Source organism: Ranitomeya imitator, chromosome 4 (assembly GCF_032444005.1).
Source record: "Ranitomeya imitator isolate aRanImi1 chromosome 4, aRanImi1.pri, whole genome shotgun sequence".
Classification (NCBI taxonomy): domain Eukaryota; kingdom Metazoa; phylum Chordata; class Amphibia; order Anura; family Dendrobatidae; genus Ranitomeya; species Ranitomeya imitator.
In genome coordinates, this window is record NC_091285.1 from 515,592,460 (window position 1) to 515,613,471 (window position 21,012).

The 21,012-nt window shown below is 46.3% G+C and overlaps 1 protein-coding gene across 2 annotated transcripts in view; it reads left to right on the forward strand.

Annotated features, from left to right (window-relative positions):
- Positions 1-21,012, forward strand: part of EFL1 (elongation factor like GTPase 1) — a 488,390-nt gene that overhangs the window by 75,717 nt on the left and 391,661 nt on the right. For both annotated transcript variants that reach the window (XM_069766104.1, XM_069766103.1), the window contains exon 8: positions 16,299-16,422. In XM_069766104.1, the coding sequence (XP_069622205.1) occupies positions 16,299-16,422 (124 nt within the window). The remainder of the gene's footprint in view (positions 1-16,298; positions 16,423-21,012) is intronic.

A 21,012-nucleotide genomic window follows, 5' to 3' on the forward strand; every position in this document is an offset into this window, starting at 1 on the left:
GTCCAACGCAGGCCGCAGAGCGCTTTGGATAAAATGCTGGCCAGGTGATTTACAGGCCAGGTCAAAACTATGTGGCATCCCCTGTGAAGGGGTTCATCTGTTTGGTCCGGTACTAGACGAGCTGCTTGAGAAGGCAGGTGATTCTAAGAAGCGGTTCCCTCTATTGAGAAAACCCTTTTATAGGCGTGATTACAGCAGAGGATGGTCTTATCGCCGAAGAGCTGATAGAGAACCAAATAGAGATTCGTCCAGATATTACAGCAGCAGAAGAAGAGGTAGGGGGTACATGTTTAACTCCCCTCGGGACTCTAAGAAAACTCAATGACTGGCGGTCCAGGTGGGCGGTAGGCTTTTGGCCTTCTACCCAGCCTGGCTCAGGATCACCAATAGTCCATGGATACTCAGTATCATTAAAGAGGGATTAAAGTTCCAGTTCCATCAGATCCCTCAGGACAAGTTTAAACTAACTCCTATCCGTTCTTCTCCTGCAGAACAGTTGGCATTGGAGTCAGAAGTTCAAGATCTCCAACAAAAGGGAGTTCTTATTAGAGTACCCACGGAAGAGCGAGGTATGGGGTTTTATTCCCCTTTATTCCTGGTTAAGAAGCCAGATGGGTCATATCGTACCATCATCAATCTAAAAAGCTTGAATGAATTCTTGCTGATCCCATCCTTTAAAATGGAATCTGTGAAAACAGCAATAAAGCTTCTTTTTCACAAGTGCTTCATGGTGGTCTTAGATCTGAAAGACGCCTATTACCATGTCCCGATACATGTAAATCATCAGCGCTTTCTCAGGGTGGCGGTTTCTCTTGCCGGCACAGTAGAGCACTTTCAATATCGGGCACTCCCCTTTGGTGTTGCGGTCGCACCACGGGTTTTCACCAAGATTATGGTAGAGGTTATGGCACACCTTCATGAGCAAAACATACTAGTAATTCCCTACCTGGATGATTTATTGATTGTTGGGCATTCAGAGTCACACTGTAAAGACCAGTTGGAGAAGGTGATGGCAGCATTACATAACTTAGGATGGATTATCAATCTTAAAAAATCGCGTCTTCAGCCCTTAACATCACAGCAGTTCTTGGGTCTTATTGTAGATTCAAGTCAGCAGGAATGTCGCCTGCCGGACTCAAAGGTTGATAGTATTCATCGTCTAGCCTCAAGAGCAATTAATAATCCCGTTATCTCCTTAAGAAGTGCAATGTCACTTTTGGGTTCCCTTACTTCTTGTTTTCCGGCGGTGCTGTGGGCACAGTTTCACTCCAGGTCTCTACAGTGGGATGTTCTGCATAATTTTCGTCGGCTGGGCGCTAACCTTGATAGAAAATTTTCTCTATCTACGGAGACCACTGATTCACTAATTTGGTGGACGCACATTCCGAATCTGCGTAGAGGGGTACCTTGGACAAATCAAATAACACGAGTAATAACTACTGATGCTAGCCCCACGGGTTGGGGGGCACACTGGGAAGATGATTGCATTCAGGGTCTGTGGTCCCAGTCTGAGCGGGACACGTCTTCCAATCTAAAGGAATTGTTGGCGGTAGAACGCGCCTTGAATGCATTCCTTGTACCTCTGCAGGGTAGACATGTTAGACTACTCTCTGACAACCAGGTGACCGTTGCTTATGTGAACCACCAAGGAGGTACACGGTCTAGGTCATTAATGAACGTTACAAATCGTATTTTTCAGATGGCCGAAAATCACCTACTCTCCCTTACGGCCCTTCATATAAAGGGAAAACTAAACACCATGGCCGATTATTTAAGCCGCAACGAGCTCAAACAAGGGGACTGGTCTCTAAAACCGGCTGTCTTCGATCAGATCGTACGGTTGTGGGGACGTCCAGAGATAGATCTGTTTGCCAGTCGAGGAAACAAGAAACTTCATCAATTCTGTTCCCTAGACCCAAGAGACAACCCGTACGCGATCGACGCTCTTCTGATCTCCTGGAACTTCAGTCTCGCCTATGCGTTTCCCCCTCTGAATCTAATTCCTTTAGTGCTGAGGAAGATTCGGGAAGACAAAGCCCGAGTTATATTAATAGCTCCATTCTGGCCCAGAAGGTCTTGGTTCCCATGGTTAAGAAGCATGTCCATTTCCCAACCATGGATTCTCCCAGAAATTCCAGACCTCCTCTCCCAGGGTCCAGTTTTGCATCCACGAGTAGCCAACTTACATCTGACAGCGTGGAACTTGAGAGGTCACTTCTGAAAAAGAAGGGATTCTCTCAGAACCTTGTAAATACGCTGCTTAAAAGTAGGAAAGCCTCCACGACTAGCATTTATGTTAGGATATGGAGGAAGTTCCTATCAAGCTCAGGAGCACAGATCGATCAGAAACCTGATATTGCTCAGATCCTAGAATTTCTACAGAAGGGCCTAGATTTAGGCTTAGCCACCAGCACCCTTAGAGTTCAGGTTTCGGCTCTAGGGGCACTATATAATTCCAACATAGCTAGTAATCACTGGATAACAAGGTTTTTCAAAGCGGTCACCAGATCCAGGCCGGTTATTAAACAGAGAATAGTTCCATGGGACCTAAATCTTGTGCTCTCGGCTCTAACAAAAGCTCCGTTCGAGCCTATTGACTCTCTCCCAATCAAGATCCTGTCGGTCAAAACAGCCCTCTTAGTTGCCCTCACATCGGCTAGAAGGGTTAGTGATCTACAGGCATTGTCCAGACAACGTCCATATATGCAATTTACGGAAGATAGAGTGGTGATGAGGCCTGACCCTCTTTATCTTCCAAAGGTTGCGTCAAAATTTCATAGATCTCAGGAGGTGGTCCTGCCTTCATTTTGTCCTAATCCCTCTAACGATAAGGAACAGAGATTTCATTGTTTAGACGTACGTAGGTGCCTTCTCAAATACATTTCAGTAACAGACACCTGGAAGAAAGATCACTCCTTATTTTTATCCTACCAGGGAGTTAGGAAGGGGCTTAGAGTATCAAAGAATACGCTAGCCAGATGGATTAGGGAGGCGATATCTCTTGCTTATACCGCAGGTGGCGTGGAAGTTCCAGAAGGAATAAAGGCTCACTCCACTCGTGCGGTAGCCACATCCTGGGCTGAGAGAGCAGAAGTGTCGATTGAAGACATCTGTAAGGCGGCCACATGGTCTTCTCCATCCACCTTTCTTAGACACTATAGGTTAGATCTAGGTGGCTCCTCCGACCTCACGTTTGGGAGAAGGGTGCTGGAGGCTATTATCCCTCCCTAGTCACTTTTCACTTCTCTGAAAGTCTCTCGTTGTGCTGTCATGGCGACTGAATAAATACGTACGCTACTCACCTGGTAGCAGTGTTTTTTCAGGAGCCATGACAGCACCCTTATATTCCCTACCCTCTTTGCTTTATGGGTTCAACACTTCCTTTAGTTAATTCCTAAGTTTATTCACTGGGTGAATTGTACCATATATTAATATTGTTTATGTGCTAATAACCTAGAAGGTCCTTTCATACTCTGTAAACCAACTGACGGGGGAGTGAGGTGCCGCCCTTTTTATGTCTGAGGTTTCCTGTCCCTGAAGGGCGGATCCCCTCTCTCGTTGTGCTGTCATGGCTCCTGAAAAAACACTGCTACCAGGTGAGTAGCGTACGTATTTCTGTTACAAGGAATGCTCAGTAACATCTACAATGATGGGCCCCGTTCTGGAATCAGTAGTGCACCCAGTGAGTCATTGGACGTGATATATCTCGATTTTTCCAAAGCGTTTGATACCGTGCCGCACAAGAGGTTGGTACACAAAATGAGAATGCTTGGTCTGGGGGAAAATGTGTGTAAATGGGTTAGTAACTGGCTTAGTGATAGAAAGCAGAGGGTGGTTATAAATGGTATAGTCTCTAACTGGGTCGCTGTGACCAGTGGGGTACCGCAGGGGTCGGTATTGGGACCTGTTCTCTTCAACATATTCATTAATGATCTGGTAGAAGGTTTACACAGTAAAATATCGATATTTGCAGATGATACAAAACTATGTAAAGCAGTTAATACAAGAGAAGATAGTATTCTGCTACAGATGGATCTGGATAAGTTGGAAACTTGGGCTGAAAGGTGGCAGATGAGGTTTAACAATGATAAATGTAAGGTTATACACATGGGAAGAAGGAATCAATATCACCATTACACACTGAATGGGAAACCACTGGGTAAATCTGACAGGGAGAAGGACTTGGGGATCCTAGTTAACACTAGGACTACTGGACTCGTGACCCCACCTAGAACTACTGAAAGGAGTCATTTTGACTCCTTGCTTGTTTTCGTTTATTTTTAGAGTTTCATTTGTGGTTATTTATTAATAATTATATTTTTTGTAATGTATTATTATTGTGAGATCCAACAGTAATGCTTTTGATTGTTTTTTTTCTGCTTTTCTTATTTTTCTACAGAAAATAACAATAATTATAATAGACGTTTTACTCGGACTCCCATGACAGCACGACGAGAGAGGGGATCCGCCCATTAGGAACAGGAAACCTACAGATACAAAAGGGCGGTACCTCTCCCTTGCCTCAGTTGGTTTCCTGTTCCTGAGGGGACGGGTGCCTACAGACAGAAGGCCCAGGCCGGCCGGCCGATTACGGTAGCGGGGGGGTCTCCTACCTCGGCCGGTGCGGAGATCCCTGGAGACGCCACGGTGGTCCTTGCTGGACTTCACGGCAGTGGCGTTCACAGCAGGGAGAGGAGTCCGGAGGATTTCCTGCCTCCATCATGTCAGCGCAGGTAAGTATTCCCATTGGTGGTGCAGCGGTATGGTGGGGCTGCGGATGCCGGGTTCAGGCGTGTGGGTGAGCTCCCGGAGCGCCGCACTCCATCCCCGGCGTCCTGCACAGCTCTCAGCGTGGACGTCTGCGCATGCGCAGTCGTTCCAAAATGGCGGCGCCCATCACGTCTGTATGCCGGTCTTCTGCCGCAAGTCCTCCTGCCCTCTGCTGTATCCTTGACCAATAGGGACAGCGCTGACCCATCTGCTGACCGGATCCAAGGGGTACTTATGCAGGTGGAGATAACAATCCCTGCTTTTGGTCGCATTTCGTCATGGAGAGTGGTGGTGAGCAGCAGCAGCTGCCAGACGAGGTACGTCAGAAGCCCAAACAGAAGGAGAGAGGCGACCAACCTAGTCGTAAGAGCTCTTCCGAACAAGGATCCAGAGCTTCGGCTAAAGAGACCCCTCGGATTCCGGTACTATACTTTGGCGCACGGGTAAGTGAGCTACGTGAAAGTTCACTCGGTGACGCAGGCCCCTTTATACTTTATCTTCTAGGGGAAGAAGAGTACGGGGAAGTCTAAGCATAAGGAATGTGCCCTCTGTGGAGTCCCTCTACCTGACTCTTGTGCAAAAAAGTTATGTGCCCCCTGTATACAGCAGACGGTGAGGTCTACAGGAGAGGGTTGGTGGTAGTGACATTAGGTCAGATATTAGTTATCTCCTATATTGTCCTCCCCTAGGTAGCAGAAGAGTCCGTAACTCCGGCAAGTCTGAGGGAAATGATCCGGCTGGAAGTAAGGGAATCACTACGGTCCCTATCCCAAGCAGAAGGCTCAAAACATAGGACTCCCTTGGACTCTAATTCTTCAGGAGAAGAAGGAGAGGAGAATTCCTATCTCTCAAGTCCTCTCTCCTCTTCATCTGATGAGGAGTCAGGACGATTCTGTCTACCCTTGGATAGAATCGACAAAGTTGTCAAATCAGTCAGAGGCACCATGGGTATAGAGGAACCTAAACCACAACCCTCGAGACAGGAGATGATGTTTAGCGGGCTTGATCGTAGGAAACATAGATCCTTTCCGGTAAACGAAAAAATTCAGGACTTGATTCTTAGAGAATGGAAGAAACCTGAAAAAAAGGAGCCTTTCCACCAGCGTTAAAACGCAGGTATCCCTTTGACGATCCGGTTGTAGAGACATGGGATAAAGCTCCTAAATTAGACGCGGCTGTGGCGAAGGCGTCAAAGAAGGCCTCTTTACCCTTTGACGATATGGGGACCCTCAAGGATCCTCTGGACAGGAAGGCAGACATATTCCTTAAGGGTACCTGGGAGATGGCGGCTGGGTCTCTCAGACCAGCCGTGGCGGCAACATGTACGGCCAGATCTTTAATGGTCTGGCTAGATCAGTTAGAGTCTCAACTTAAGGACGGTGCATCCAAAGACCCTATTCTGAAGACCCTACCAACTATTCAGAATGCTGCAGCCTTCCTATCGGACGCATCGGTGGACTCTGTCAGAATGGCGGCCAGAGCGGCAGGACTATCCAACGCTGCTCGCAGGGCCTTGTGGCTGAAATGCTGGTCAGGGGACATTCAGTCTAGAACCAAGCTCTGCGCCATCCCGTGCGAAGGTCAATATCTCTTCGGTCCAACACTGGACGAGTTGTTGGAAAAAGCAGGGGATGATAAAAAGAAATTTCCCAATCTATATCCATCTTACCGCCGGCCGTTCAGTCGAAGGAGATTTGGTCGCGGGAAGAAACGCGGGTCCTCTCCCACTAGAGAAAGTTTTAGATGGGAGGACAGACGCGGTAGAGGTACGGGCTATATGTTTCGCCGTTCCTGAAAGGAGCAGAAAAAACCAGACCAATGACTAGCGGTTCCGGTGGGGGGCAGGCTGTCAGCATTTTCTCCAGCTTGGCTTAACATTACCAACAGTAAATGGGTCAGAGGCATCATTACTGAAGGTCTAAAACTGGACTTCAATCTCTGGCCTAGTGACAGATTTAAATTGACCCCATTACGTTCCTCCCCCCTTGAGCAAGCAGCCCTGGAAGCCGAGGTTATCAACTTATGTTCCAAAAGAGTGTTGATTGAAATTCCGGAATCAGAAAGAGGGAGGGGGTTTTACTCTCCTCTTTTTCTGATTAAGAAACCAGACGATTCGTTTAGAACGATCATTAATCTCAGATGTCTTAATGAGTTTCTGGTCAATGAGTCATTTAAGATGGAAACAATCAACTCAGCAATAAAGATGTTGTTTAATCACTGTTTCATGGTAGTGGTAGATCTAAAAGATGCATACTATCATGTTCCAATACATGAACACTTCCAGAAATTCCTGAGAGTAGCTGTGTCAATGGGGGGCCAGGTTCGCCATTTCCAGTTCAGAGCTCTTCCCTTTGGCTTATCATCAGCTCCTAGAGTGTTTACAAAGCTAGTGGCCGAAGTCATGGCACACTTACGAGAGTCTGACATCCTAATTATTCCCTACTTGGATGACTTTCTTATAGTAGGGAGCTCTGCAGACCATTGCCGTTCTCAGCTAGAGTCAGCCACAGCCAAACTCGAGCATCTGGGGTGGATCATAAATTACGAAAAATCTCGTTTACAGCCCCAGAAAATACAAAGATTTTTGGGATTATTATTAAACTCAGAATCCCAACAGTGTTGTCTTCCACCCGACAAGTTGTTACATATCCAACAGCAGGTGTCTAGGGCAATTGACAAACCATCCATGACCCTTAGACAGGCTATGTCTCTACTGGGTTCTTTAACCTCTTGCATTCCCGCCGTCCGTTGGGCCCAGTTCCACACCAGACCTTTACAATCCGAGGTGCTGGTTAATAATAGAATCTTACAGGGGTCCCTGCAGAATCAGATTACCTTAGGTCCAAAAGCTCTCACATCTCTTAGGTGGTGGCTGGATAGTAAGAACTTATCGGCGGGAGTTCCCTGGGTGTCTCAGGCTACGCGTGTTGTAACTACAGACGCTAGCCCTACGGGTTGGGGAGCACACATAGATGACATGACAGTTCAGGGCCTATGGTTCCCTCCCCTGACATCAGCCTCTTCCAACCAGAAAGAGTTAATGGCAGTAGAGCTATCAGTGAAAAAATTCCTCTCATATCTGCAGGGTCATCATGTCAAGATCCTATCGGACAACCAGGTGGCGGTCGCATACATAAATCATCAGGGTGGAACTCATTCCGAGTCACTGATGAAAGTGGCGGATCGTCTGTTCCAGACAGCAGAAAGTTACTTCTTATCTCTAACTGCTTTGCACATAAGAGGAAAAGAAAACATCAAAGCGGACTTTCTAAGCCGCAACACCCTGAGACAAGGGGAGTGGTCCCTAAACAATGGCGTGTTCGATCAGATCGTCCACAAATGGGGTCATCCAGAAGTAGACTTATTTGCTACCAGGGACAACCGGAAGACAACAAAATTTTGTTCCCTAAATCCCAGAGAAAATCCTCTGTCGGTAGACGCTTTTCTGATCAGTTGGGTTTTCGACTGGCATATGCATTTCCTCCACTGGGCCTGATCCCCTTAGTAGTCAGGAAGATAAGGGAAGATCGAGCCAGAGTTATATTGATTGCCCCATTTTGGCCCAGAAGGGCCTGGTTCACTTGGCTCAGGACCATGTCTGTGGAGGACCCCTGGGTACTTCCGGACATTCCAGATCTGCTCTACCAGGGGCCGATCAGCCATCCTCAAGTAAAGAGTCTCCATTTAACGGCATGGATTTTGAAAGGGCGTTACTAAAAAGCAAAGGGTTCTCCTCGAGTCTAATTGAGACCCTTATGAAAAGTAGAAAACAGATAACTACAACAATCTACGCTAGGACCTGGCGGAAATTTCTGGCCTCTTCTGATTTTAATTTAGAAGAGGGAATACCTATAAAACAAATCTTAGAGTTTCTGCAGAAGGGCCTAGAATTAAATCTATCCACTAGTACCCTAAGAGTACAGGTCTCGGCCCTAGGGGCTCTATTTTCATGTAACATCGCCAATAATTATTGGATCTCAAGGTTCATTAAAGCTTCTATTAGAGCTAGACCCATACATAAGGATAGATCTATGCCTTGGGATCTCAACCTAGTCCTGTCAGCATTGACTAGAGAGCCATTTGAACCATTACAAACAGCTTCAATTAAGGCCCTATCTCTTAAAACAGCCTTTCTGGTTGCAATTACATCTGCTCGCAGAGTTGGAGACATACAAGCGCTCTCCAGGGTATCCCCTTATACAGAGTTTCTACCAGACAGAGTAATCCTCAGACCGGACCCAGCCTATTTACCAAAAGTGTCATCACAGTTCCACAGGACACAAGAGATAGTTTTACCATCCTTCCTTCCCAATCCTTCCAACCCTAAAGAAGAACTTCTTCATACATTAGACGTTAGGAGATGCCTGCTAGAATACATCTCTATTACTGACACATGGAAGAAGGATAATGCGTTGTTTCTATCCTTCCAAAACCCTAGAAAGGGACTTAGGGTATCAAAATACACTCTAGCAAAGTGGATTAGGGAGGCTATCTCTTTGGCTTACACTGCAGGTGGAGGTCCGGCTCCGCAGCATCTGAGGGCGCATTCCACCAGGGCCATGGCTACATCCTGGGCGGAAAAGTCTGGAGTATCAATCGACCAGATATGTAAGGCGGCCACATGGTCATCCCCGTCCACCTTCTTTAAGCACTATAGGTTGGATTTGGGGGCTTCCTCTGATCTCACATTCGGGTTAAGGGTGCTACAGGCCATAGTCCCTCCCTAAGGAAGCTTACATCTCTGTAATTCTCTCGTCGTGCTGTCATGGGAGTCCGAGTAAAGCATTAAGCTACTTACTGGTAGCGGCATTTCTCGGAGGCCCATGACAGCACCCTTAGTTCCCTCCCTATTCACTGGGGGTTGCACTTCCTATAAATGTATATATTTCACAATACGATACCAGTCCCAATAGATGTCTGATATTTTGTATATAATCTGTATATAGTGTATATTTTTGTGTACCACTAACCGCGGTAGTCCTCTCAAGACTCTGAAATACAACTGAGGCAAGGGAGAGGTACCGCCCTTTTGTATCTGTAGGTTTCCTGTTCCTAATGGGCAGATCCCCTCTCTCGTCGTGCTGTCATGGGCCTCCGAGAAATGCCGCTACCAGTAAGTAGCTTAATGCTTTTCAAACATTTTTTTTTATTCAAGTGCACACATATAAACAACAACTGAAGAACAAAAAGCAGAGAAAATGTAGGTGGAGGAGCATAAAAATGAAAATATGGCGCAGAATTCACCTTCTAAACATTTGGTGTTTCGCATTTTAGGCATTGCCTTTGATTTATGGCAGTACATTGCCCACACAGACTTACCACAAGTCTTACAATTGCCGACGGATCTATTTTTCTTGCACTTTTCTTTGATCTGGCAAAATTTTGTTTGAACCATCACTTCTGAACATGTAGAAACTTGGGACGTGGAACCCTTTTCCCTATCTGTGACATAAGGACCACTCAACTCTCTCACAAGCGTTTGCAAAAATGCCTTGCGTGACATTTTTTGGTGGGTAATCTCCTTGAATATTATACATGCATTTATACCCGCAAAGTCTAAGGCATTTTCAAATGCATGAACAGGCCATCTCCTTGTGGATGTTCGTGTGGTATATTTTCGTGCCATCTGATCCACTACATCTACTCCATATTTTGTTTCATTGTAAAACTTTACCGTTTCTGGAGTTTTTTTAGCGGAATCAGACGCAACAACAACATCTGGATGGACGGAACTCAAAATGACAACATTTTTGTTGGGCTTTCCTTGATATACTGTAAGTGTAAAATTGTCTTCATTTCTAAACACTTTAGTGTTGTACAATTCCTCTTTCATGGATTTTATTTCTTTAGGCACTTCTCGCCTTATCTTATTCAGTGTTCCCACGATGGTTGTTCCTTTGCTTTTTAGCTGTTTAGCTAATTTTAATGAAGTAAAATAATTATCAGTTGTAACATTGCGACCTTTTTTCAAAAACGGGTCCAATAACTTCATTACCACATGGTCAGCTAAACGGTCCTCAGCACGGCGTGTGTCATCTTTGCCTAGATAAGGGAAGCCATTTGCCAGATATTTGCTCTCCTTATCAACAGCTAGCCAATATTTGTGGCCATATTTATCTGGTTTGGAAGGCATGTACTGCGTGAATGGACACCTAGTTTTGCTTGGGAAAAGTTGCTCATGCACCGTTATGTATGGGCCAGGTTTGTAACACGCAATACAATTTTCAATAAACCTGTCCCACACAGTAGAAAATAGAGCAAACTTGTCCGTTTGCAGTCTCTCCGATCGAGTAGATTTCTCATCAAATCTGAGAAACCTCATAATTTCAACAAAGCGGTCCCTAGACATTGTCACTTTGTAAAACGGTATTCCCCAGTCATTACACCAAATACTGCTAATCGAGTGACGGTTCGTGCCAGATATTCCACGAGCATAGAATATCGCAATGAATGCATCTAGCTCCTCATCAGATAGAGTAAACTGTAAATTATTGTTCCTGCATGCTTCTGCAAGCGTACAGTTCTTTATATGTGTCAATATATATGAATCAAAAAATAAACGCCATGCGCTCAAAGGACTATCGATAATGATATTTCTTCTGGCGTATCCTGTAGGGCCAGGTGCTTCTCGAAGAATATTTTGGCTGTCACGCCTACCAGGCAAGTGTTGTCCAATTTCAACAGGTTTCCATTGAAAACCATCCGCTGAAACTAGTATTCCTTCAGATTCGCCTTCTCTGGTGTTTGTTGTTGCATTACCTTCGCCGCCATCGTTATCTGTTGTTCTTTCATTTCTGGGACGTTTTGCTGATTTTTTCTGTCCACGACCAGGAGGATGGTCACGAGGCAACATAACTGCATGAGCCCGATCCCCAGTTGATGTGCTTGGAATATCTGGAAAAAAGTTGATGAATATTTAGAATTTTTGTTTTGTAAGTGTCCGTGCACACTGGCTGGATTAGCGGCGGAATATCCGACCGGATATTCTCACCACAATCCGGCCCGTACCTGCCCGCTCAGGTACAGAGCGGAGTTTCATACCTGAAGCTCCGCTCCGAACCCCGGGCTGGAGCCGCTGTCTGGGACGGAGCCGCGCTCGCGCGTAAGCAAGCGCTGCTCTGTCCCTGACAGCGGCTCCAGCCCGGGGTTCGGAGCGGAGCTTCAGGCATGAGCGGGCAGGTACGGCCTGTATTGCGGCAAGAATATCCAGATGGCTATTCAGCCAGAATTCTGCTAGTGTGCACAGGCCCTAACTCAGTGTGTGGAAGAACAAATAAATACACATAACTACTTACCTTCTGGATTTGTTCCTTCTGAGTCTTCAGATTCACTTGATATGTTCTGAGGAATGAAATCTTCATCACTGTCAGAATCAAATACTTGTTCCTGCAATTCGGATTCCGATTCATCCTCCGGTATGGATTGCAAAGTAGCCAGAATATCCTGAGGCTTTATCAAACGTCTTCTCTCCATATTCCTCACAAATTCCATAATTCTATATAGTTCCCTGCTGAAAAATAGAAATGAAATTAAAACTAAAAGAAATAATAACTGTTCTGCCACCTTCAAAAGTAGGTGGGCTGAATCAGTTGACAGACAGCTAAACTATTTCATAACAATTCATACCTGTATGAGTCTTCAGAGCTCGTATGTCTGCGTCTGTTCTCTTTGTCTCTTCAGCTGAACTGAAAGTAAAGTTACTATCCAGAATACTGTCTCCTGCTAGGACCTTAGAAAAACACCACCCTTCATTAGCATAAGATAAGAGCCTAGAGTAAACAAGCTATTTTGTTCAGCATTACACAGTAATACAGTAATACAAGCAGGTAAAACACAAGGAAAATGTGAAAAGTTGACATGTAAATTGAACTACATCTATATGAACATCAGGGTAAATAAGACAGAGTGAAAAAATTATGCACAAAACTTTATAGCAACATTTAGTGACAAAAGGACCTCAAAATATAGTAGGGAGTCAAAATGACTCCCTTCAGTAGTTCTTGGTAAATTTTGAAAAAAACGCGCAAGTTTTTTACCAAAATTATTTATTCTCACAAAATCTTTTTTCACATCATATTTGAGGAAAAGTCACCGAGTTTCAAGCCGGAATTCTGAAAAATGTAGTCACAGAAGAGAAATAAAAAACGAAAGGAGTCAAAATGACTCCATCAGTAGTTCAAGTAGTTCTAAACTTACCTGGAGCAGCCAGTGCCAGGCAGCAGCTGCCAAGGCAAACAGGATCATGGGGTGCATTAAAAGAGGTCTGGATACACATGATGAGAGCATTATACTGCCTCTGTACAAATCCCTAGTTAGACCGCACATGGAGTACTGTGTCCAGTTTTGGGCACCGGTGCTCAGGAAGGATATAATGGAACTAGAGAGAGTACAAAGGAGGGCAACAAAATTAATAAAGGGGATGGGAGAACTACAATACCCAGATAGATTAGCGAAATTAGGATTATTTAGTCTAGAAAAAAGGCGACTGAGGGGCGATCTAATAACCATGTATAAGTATATAAGGGGACAATACAAATATCTCGCTGAGGATCTGTTTATACCAAGGAAGGTGACGGGCACAAGGGGGCATTCTTTGCGTCTGGAGGAGAGAAGGTTTTTCCACCAACATAGAAGAGGATTCTTTACTGTTAGGGCAGTGAGAATCTGGAATTGCTTGCCTGAGGAGGTGGTGATGGCGAACTCAGTCGAGGGGTTCAAGAGAGGCCTGGATGTCTTCCTGGAGCAGAACAATATTGTATCATACAATTATTAGGTTCTGTAGAAGGACGTAGATCTGGGGATTTATTATGATGGAATATAGGCTGAACTGGATGGACAAATGTCTTTTTTCGGCCTTACTAACTATGTTACTATGTTAATATGTTACTATGTTCGCAGCTCGTCATATTGGCTGCCTGTGGGCATTGGTGGTAATCTTTGGCAGTACTCATTATTGGGCACTAGATGGTGCTGTGGCTCTGCAGCTGCCGCCCCTGTGGGTTCAGTTTAGGTGATTTTCCAGTTCACCGTTCCCAGCCTTTATTATAAATGATGTGTACATTCCTACATAAAGCAGGTGTGTTTCTGCTATCACATCGTTTCTCTGCTTATGATGGAATCAGTAATATTCTGTTTAATGGAAGAGTCTACAAGACTATTTATTCCTAACTGAGTGCGTTTTCTGGGCTATTAAATCATCGTTGTATAGAATGGCGATCGCTTCAGTGAAGCTGGTCAGGTACCGTGTAGACAACTTTTACCTACTGCCGATCAGTTGGGGAAAGGTTAATTGTTTATAATGGCACATGGCAAATAAATAGGGACTTTCATGATGAAGAATGAGGGACTTTCACTTTTAATTGTGGTTACTATATATTCTGGATTTGGAGACAGAAAGCAGAAGAGATATTAATACTGATTGTTTAAGCTCTGATGTCCTGGCTTCTGTTTTACGGAGCGTCCGGTGCGTCCCCGGGGCAGAGCGGCCGGTGCGTCCCCGGGGCAGGGCGGCCGGTGCGTCCCCGGGGCAGGGCGGCCGGTGCGTCCCCGGGGCAGGGCGGCCGGTGCGTCCCCGGGGCAGGGCGGCCGGTGCGTCCCCGGGGCAGGGCGGCCGGTGCGTCCCCGGGGCAGGGCGGCCGGTGCGTCCCCGGGGCAGGGCGGCCGGTGCGTCCCCGGGGCAGTGCTGCCGGTGCGTCCCCGGGGCAGTGCTGCCGGTGCGTCCCCGGGGCAGTGCTGCCGGTGCGTCCCCGGGGCAGGGCGGCCGGTGCGTCCCCGGGGCAGGGCGGCCGGTGCGTCCCCGGGGCAGGGCGGCCGGTGCGTCCCCGGGGCAGGGCGGCCGGTGCGTCCCCGGGGCAGGGCGGCCGGTGCGTCCCCGGGGCAGGGCGGCCGGTGCGTCCCCGGGGCAGTGCGGCCGGTGCGTCCCCGGGGCAGGGCGGCCGGTGCGTCCCCGGGGCAGGGCGGCCGGTGCGTCCCCGGGGCAGGGCGGCCGGTGCGTCCCCGGGGCAGGGCGGCCGGTGCGTCCCCGGGGCAGGGCGGCCGGTGCGTCCCCGGGGCAGGGCGGCCGGTGCGTCCCCGGGGCAGGGCGGCCGGTGCGTCCCCGGGGCAGGGCGGCCGGTGCGTCCCCGGGGCAGGGCGGCCGGTGCGTCCCCGGGGCAGGGCGGCCGGTGCGTCCCCGGGGCAGGGCGGCCGGTGCGTCCCCGGGGCAGGGCGGCCGGTGCGTCCCCGGGGCAGGGCGGCCGGTGCGTCCCCGGGGCAGGGCGGCCGGTGCGTCCCCGGGGCAGGGCGGCCGGTGCGTCCCCGGGGCAGGGCGGCCGGTGCGTCCCCGGGGCAGGGCGGCCGGTGCGTCCCCGGGGCAGGGCGGCCGGTGCGTCCCCGGGGCAGGGCACGTGTCTAGAGTATTGAGTGATCAGTGGGATACTCATTACCCAGACCTCCACCTGCAGACCATTTCATGCCCTGTCATATGTAAGAGGTATAAAACATATAGGTTATAGTTGCTCTTCATTGTCAGGTTTCTGTAATGTGGCCCGAGCCTCAGATTACAGACTACTGCTTTCATAGTAGGAAGAGGTGACTGTCTGCTGACATTGCAGCTATTGTAATTATGGAAGATAATGGCGTTACAGCAATTACTGGAAATGACATATTTCAGATTCCGAATTAGGGGACACTAAGGTAATAGAGGGGTCTCCTGTTCTGGACCCTAATCTAGCATCCATGCCATAGAGCATCTGCAGAGATTTTCTCTGAGGAGCCGGCACTTCTTCATAAGCAGCCCATAGATTTCACCCCATGGCTGTGATGCTTGTTTTTCCGGTGGTGGTGTTACAGGGGCGCTGCACTTACTGATGGCTGCTCTGTAACATATGGCCAGTGTCTGTTTGTCCCTGCAGCAGCTGTGCGCCCTATGATCAGGTTGTGGTACCTCTATGGTTACATTACCACAGTGAATATTTGGGGGAGGTTTTGACGCTGCATCTTTTCTTTTTGTTTGTTTTTTATGTGTAAAAAAACCGCAGTAACTTACCGTTCCAGCAAAGTGGATGGGATTTATAGAAGTCTAATTCCCACTGTTTATTTTTTGTTATTTTTGCGATGCAGAAACTGTCCTGGGGAGCTTTTTTTTTTTTTTAAATCCGCAACGTGACAATTTCTCTTGCGTTAAATGTGTTTTATTTGCAGTTTTTTCCTTGGTCTTGAATGAAATTAGGAGAATCCACAAGTAAAAAGTGCACTGAAAACGCATCCAATCCACACATGACTTTATCAATACTGTTTTATCCCAGATGAGTGACAGGACAATGCGGCTTTATTTAAAACCTGACATAAAAAGAGACTAAATGGCCGCTGAAAAAATGTGATGCTGCATGTAAAAACTCAGCGAAAAAACAAATTATCCAACAGAAAATCTACAGCATCCAAAGCTCAGCAATTACTTATCCTGGGGACTTCGCCTTAGAAATGGTATGAAAGCTACTAACACACTTAAAACCTTTTTCCCCCCTATTTTTTTTTCTCCCTATGTATAGAATCGATCACTTTGCCCAGCTGTATAGTCAGAAACTTGGCGTTAAGCCCACCGTGCTGCTGAAGACCCTCTGGGGAGATTACTATCTCAATTCTAAGGCCAAGAAGATCATGAAGGGGGCTCAGGTAATACTCCGCACACTGTCAAAGGGCTGTAACCCTGAGAATGTAATGCCTAGGAAATGTATTTATGACACATGGGTATATACATGGTCGCTCCGCTCCATAACTGCATTTATTACCATTGCACGGCACCACGAAGTGTATTTACTGCATGTGTTCTGTACAGGTGTAGGGACTGGCTCTTATTTCTGCTCTTTTAACTATTTAGATGCTGCTGTCAATTTTTGACTGCGACATTTCTATGGTTATAACAGGCGCTCACCTTTGACCTCCATCCGCAACGAGATCGCATGGTGCCGAATGGTAGCCGGGGCTTTTCTGAAGACCCTCGTCGCCATCCTCTTTGTATTCCTCTGAAGCCCGGTCACAGGCTGGGCTTTACAGGAGATTGCCATTTTGACTATATGCTGAAATGCTCAAGCATTGCAGTATATAGTACAAGAGATTAAGTGATCTCGGGTCCTAAGGGGGATTCGAAAGTCAGTTAAATAGTAGTGTAATAAAATGTTTTTAAAAATGGTACAAAAAAATAAATAAGTTTGTATCAACACCGTTTACCCATCCAAAATAAAGAAATAAAAAATAACATATTTGGTATCACCACATCCAAAAGTCCAAGTCTATGAAATTATCCAACCCAAATGGAATACAGTGTAAAGAACGTAAACATCAAGGATTGCTGTTTTTGGTTTGCACGTCCACCAAAATTTTTAAAAAAATTTATCAAAATGGTTCTAATAAAAATGTCAGCTCACATTGCAAGAAACAAGTCCACCAACTGAAATATAAGAAAGTAATGGGTGTGCAAAAATGGCAAGGCAGAGTTATGGCTCTTGGAAAAAAACAGTGTAAAAATGAAAAGTGACCTGGTCTGGAGAGGGTTACAGAGTGGGGGCAACACAGGACGGGGCTTGTTTTTTTTTTTTTTTTTTTCTTTAAACTCATTTTATTGAAGAACCTAGAACATAACAAGGTTCATCATAAAACAAACAGTGTGTCTCATCGCTCGTTAACACTGTCTGACAAAGTTAACCTTGGTCTTAACACATAAGGGTCTAATATCTTACCCAAAACAATGAGACTCCCATGTCAGCCACCAAATATCACATGTTTTATTATTGGCGAATAGTCCTCATCACCTGAGGAATAATGTGAATCAAAGGGGAATCAAACCAAGGCTGCCCTACCTTATCATATATTTCAGGACAGTGTCTATTTTATACACCACTCTCTCATAGGAAGCTGTAGTATTCACCATATTGACCCAGTGTGAAATCCGCAGGGGTCTTCCATCCACCCATCTCATGGCGATAGTCTTGTGAGCCAAAAACAATGTTTCCTGGGAAGCGTGTGAGGGTGGTGACCAGGTCTCCTCAGGACTGAGCTCTTTATTGTTCTGAAATCATAAGATAGTACAGGTTAAAGGGGTTGTTCCATTTCATTAAATGTAATCCTTGACTGTAGACCTTCCACAGATCCAGTGGCGAGCCTCATCGCTGTTCCCGGTTTTTGGCTTTGGCTGCGGTGCTGACAATGTCATCCAATCAGTGGCTGAATTTAGTGATTGGCTGCAACGCTGCAGTTGTGATATCACTGCTGCAGCCAGAGCTAGGGAGCAGCGGTGAGACTTGATGGAGGACCCTCTGAAGGCGAGTTTAGCATGGTTTGTTCCTTTAGAATAGCCTGCAATCAGGTCATAACCTTTAACAAAAGGGATTAAGCTATTTGAGGGGTTAATCAATCTTTGGTATCTTAACTGTTTTTCCTTGGACAATCCCTTTCTCACCTATCCAAAGGACAAATGGTAACATATTGATCAGTGGAGGTCCGACGCTGGCGCCCTCACCCATAGGCAGCACATGGCACTTTTTTCCCCATTAGAATGGACTGGCAGTGCGCATGCTCTGTTAGAATGGACTGGCAGTGCGCATGCTCTGATAGAATGGGCTGGCAGTACGCATGTTCTGTTAGAATGGACTGGCAGTGCGCATGCTCTGTTAGAATGCACTGACAGTGCGCATGCTCTGTTAGAATGGACTGGTGGTGCGCATGGTCTGTTAGAATGGACTGGCAGTGCGCATGCTCTGATAGAATGGGCTGGCAGTACGCATGCTCTGTTAGAATGGACTGGCAGTGCGCATGCTCTGTTAGAATGCACTGACAGTGCGCATGCTCTGTTAGAATGGACTGGTGGTGCGCATGGTCTGTTAGAATGGACTGGCAGTGCGCATGGTCTGTTAGAATGGACTGGCAGTGCGCATGGTCTGTTAGAATGGACTGGCAGTGCGCATGGTCTGTTAGAATGGACTGGCAGTGCGCATGCTCTGTTAGAATGAACTGGCAGTGCGCATGCTCTGTTAGAATGGACTGGCAATGCGTATGCTCTGTTAGAATGGACTGGCAGTGCGCATACTCTGTTAGAATGGACTGTCAGTGCGCATGCTCGGCTGGAATGGACTGTCAGTGCGCATGCTCGGATAGAATGGACTGTCAGTGCACATGCTCGGCTAGTGTGGACTGGCAGTGCGCAAGCTCGGATAGAATGGACTGGCAGTATGCATGCTCTGTTAGAATGGACTGGCAGTGCGCATCCTCGGCTAGAATGGACTGTCGTTGCGCATCCTCTATTAGAATGGACTGTCAGTGCGCATGCTCGGATAGAGTGGACTGTCAGTGCGCATGCTCTGTTAGAATGGACTGGCAGTGCGCATCCTCGGCTAGAATGGACTGTCGTTGCGCATCCTCTATTAGAATGGACTGTTAGTGCGCATGTTCGGTTAGAATGGACTGGCAGTGCACATGCTCTGATAGAATGGGCTGGCAGTGCGCATGCTCTGTTAGAATGCACTGACAGTGCGCATGCTCTGTTAGAATGGACTGGTGGTGCGCATGGTCTGTTAGAATGGACTGGCAGTGCGCATGCTCTGATAGAATGGGCTGGCAGTACGCATGCTCTGTTAGAATGGACTGGCAGTGCGCATGCTCTGTTAGAATGCACTGACAGTGCGCATGCTCTGTTAGAATGGACTGGTGGTGCGCATGGTCTGTTAGAATGGACTGGCAGTGCGCATGCTCTGTTAGAATGGACTGGCAGTGCGCATGCTCTGTTAGAATGGACTGGCAATGCGTATGCTCTGTTAGAATGAGTAGTGTATAATAGCCAGGTTTCGTCAAACTCAATCTGACAGGTGCCCCGCCCCTATCAAAGTGTATCAAAGTGTGTAACCCCTCCCCTCCCCTTGTTTGACGGCTGGACCCCTCCCCTCCCCTTGTCTGACGGCTGGTATCCAGCTGTCCCTCCTTGTTTGATTTCCCCTTTTGATATAGTTTAATATAGTTTAATTTGTTGTAGTTTTGATATTATTCCCGTATTTTGTGGAATAACACATGTTTATAATTATAGCCTAGTCGTGTATTTATTTTACACGTGGTTTATAACACCTTTTTCATTTGTTTTATAATAGATTTTATACGTAGCCCCGAGTTTGATTCTGTAAGCTTTTGTTTTATTCACAGTGTATCCATATAGTGAATAGGTCTGATGTTTCTGTATGCAATCCTACAGCCTGTTATGTGAAAAGTATTCTCAAACACTAACTAAATGGTGAACATTACCTAAATTAGGTTAACTGTGGGTCAGCGGCTTATAGCACCTAGGTCAAGCAATTGTTGTTGTATTTGCGTACCCCATAAATGTTTATTCTCACAAACAGAAAAGTTATTGTGTCCTGAAGATGGCATCTGAGGTTATTTGTTTTTTGTATTAGCTATCTCAGAAAACAGCTGTGTTATCTGAGGGTCAGATATTTTTGTACAAACTCATGCTGTTTGGTGATCTTTGTGAAGCAGAACTTTGTTTTATAACACATTTGTACTTGTATTGTACCTGAATTGATATTTGCTTTCTCTTTTTTGTGTCCTGAAGATGGCATCTGCAAAGTTATTTGTTATCTACTGAGGCCATTGCAAGTTGTGTTTATTCACATTGTAGCAGGTTTTATCCTTGTGGCTGCCTTATATACACAGAAGAGATATGCACCAATGTCACAACACAAGTTATAATATGACCCAATGTTACAACACAAGTAAGAAGCGGCGTGTTTTATACGAATAAAAACCAAAGACACGATATTGTAAAAAAAAAATTTAAAAGATTTATTTCTCACAATAAAACAGCATCTCAAAGACATTTCATTACTATAAAAATTCATACAGAATATAAAAAGTAAAAACATTAAAATAGTACAATGAACAATTACACTTCTTACAAAATAATTAATATAGCGTTACAAGGCGTGTACAGCATTTATCCAGTACATTCTTTACATCGTGAGCCACATGGTTTGCAGCATCGGTAGAGACCTTTTTTTAGGTAGCAGAGTTCCACGTGTGGTACCTAATGACGGGGAATGTAAAGATTGAATTGTACGGGGAACCGCCGCTAACTTCAGCGGTGTAGATACAGAGCGTGTCTCACTGTTGGTAATTTTTAATTCATCTAAAAGCTTCCTAGTAGCGGGGTTACCCACAACTGTAGACGGCATATTTAGTTCGGCCATAGCCTGCATAAATGAATCCCAACCCGGTGGTAAA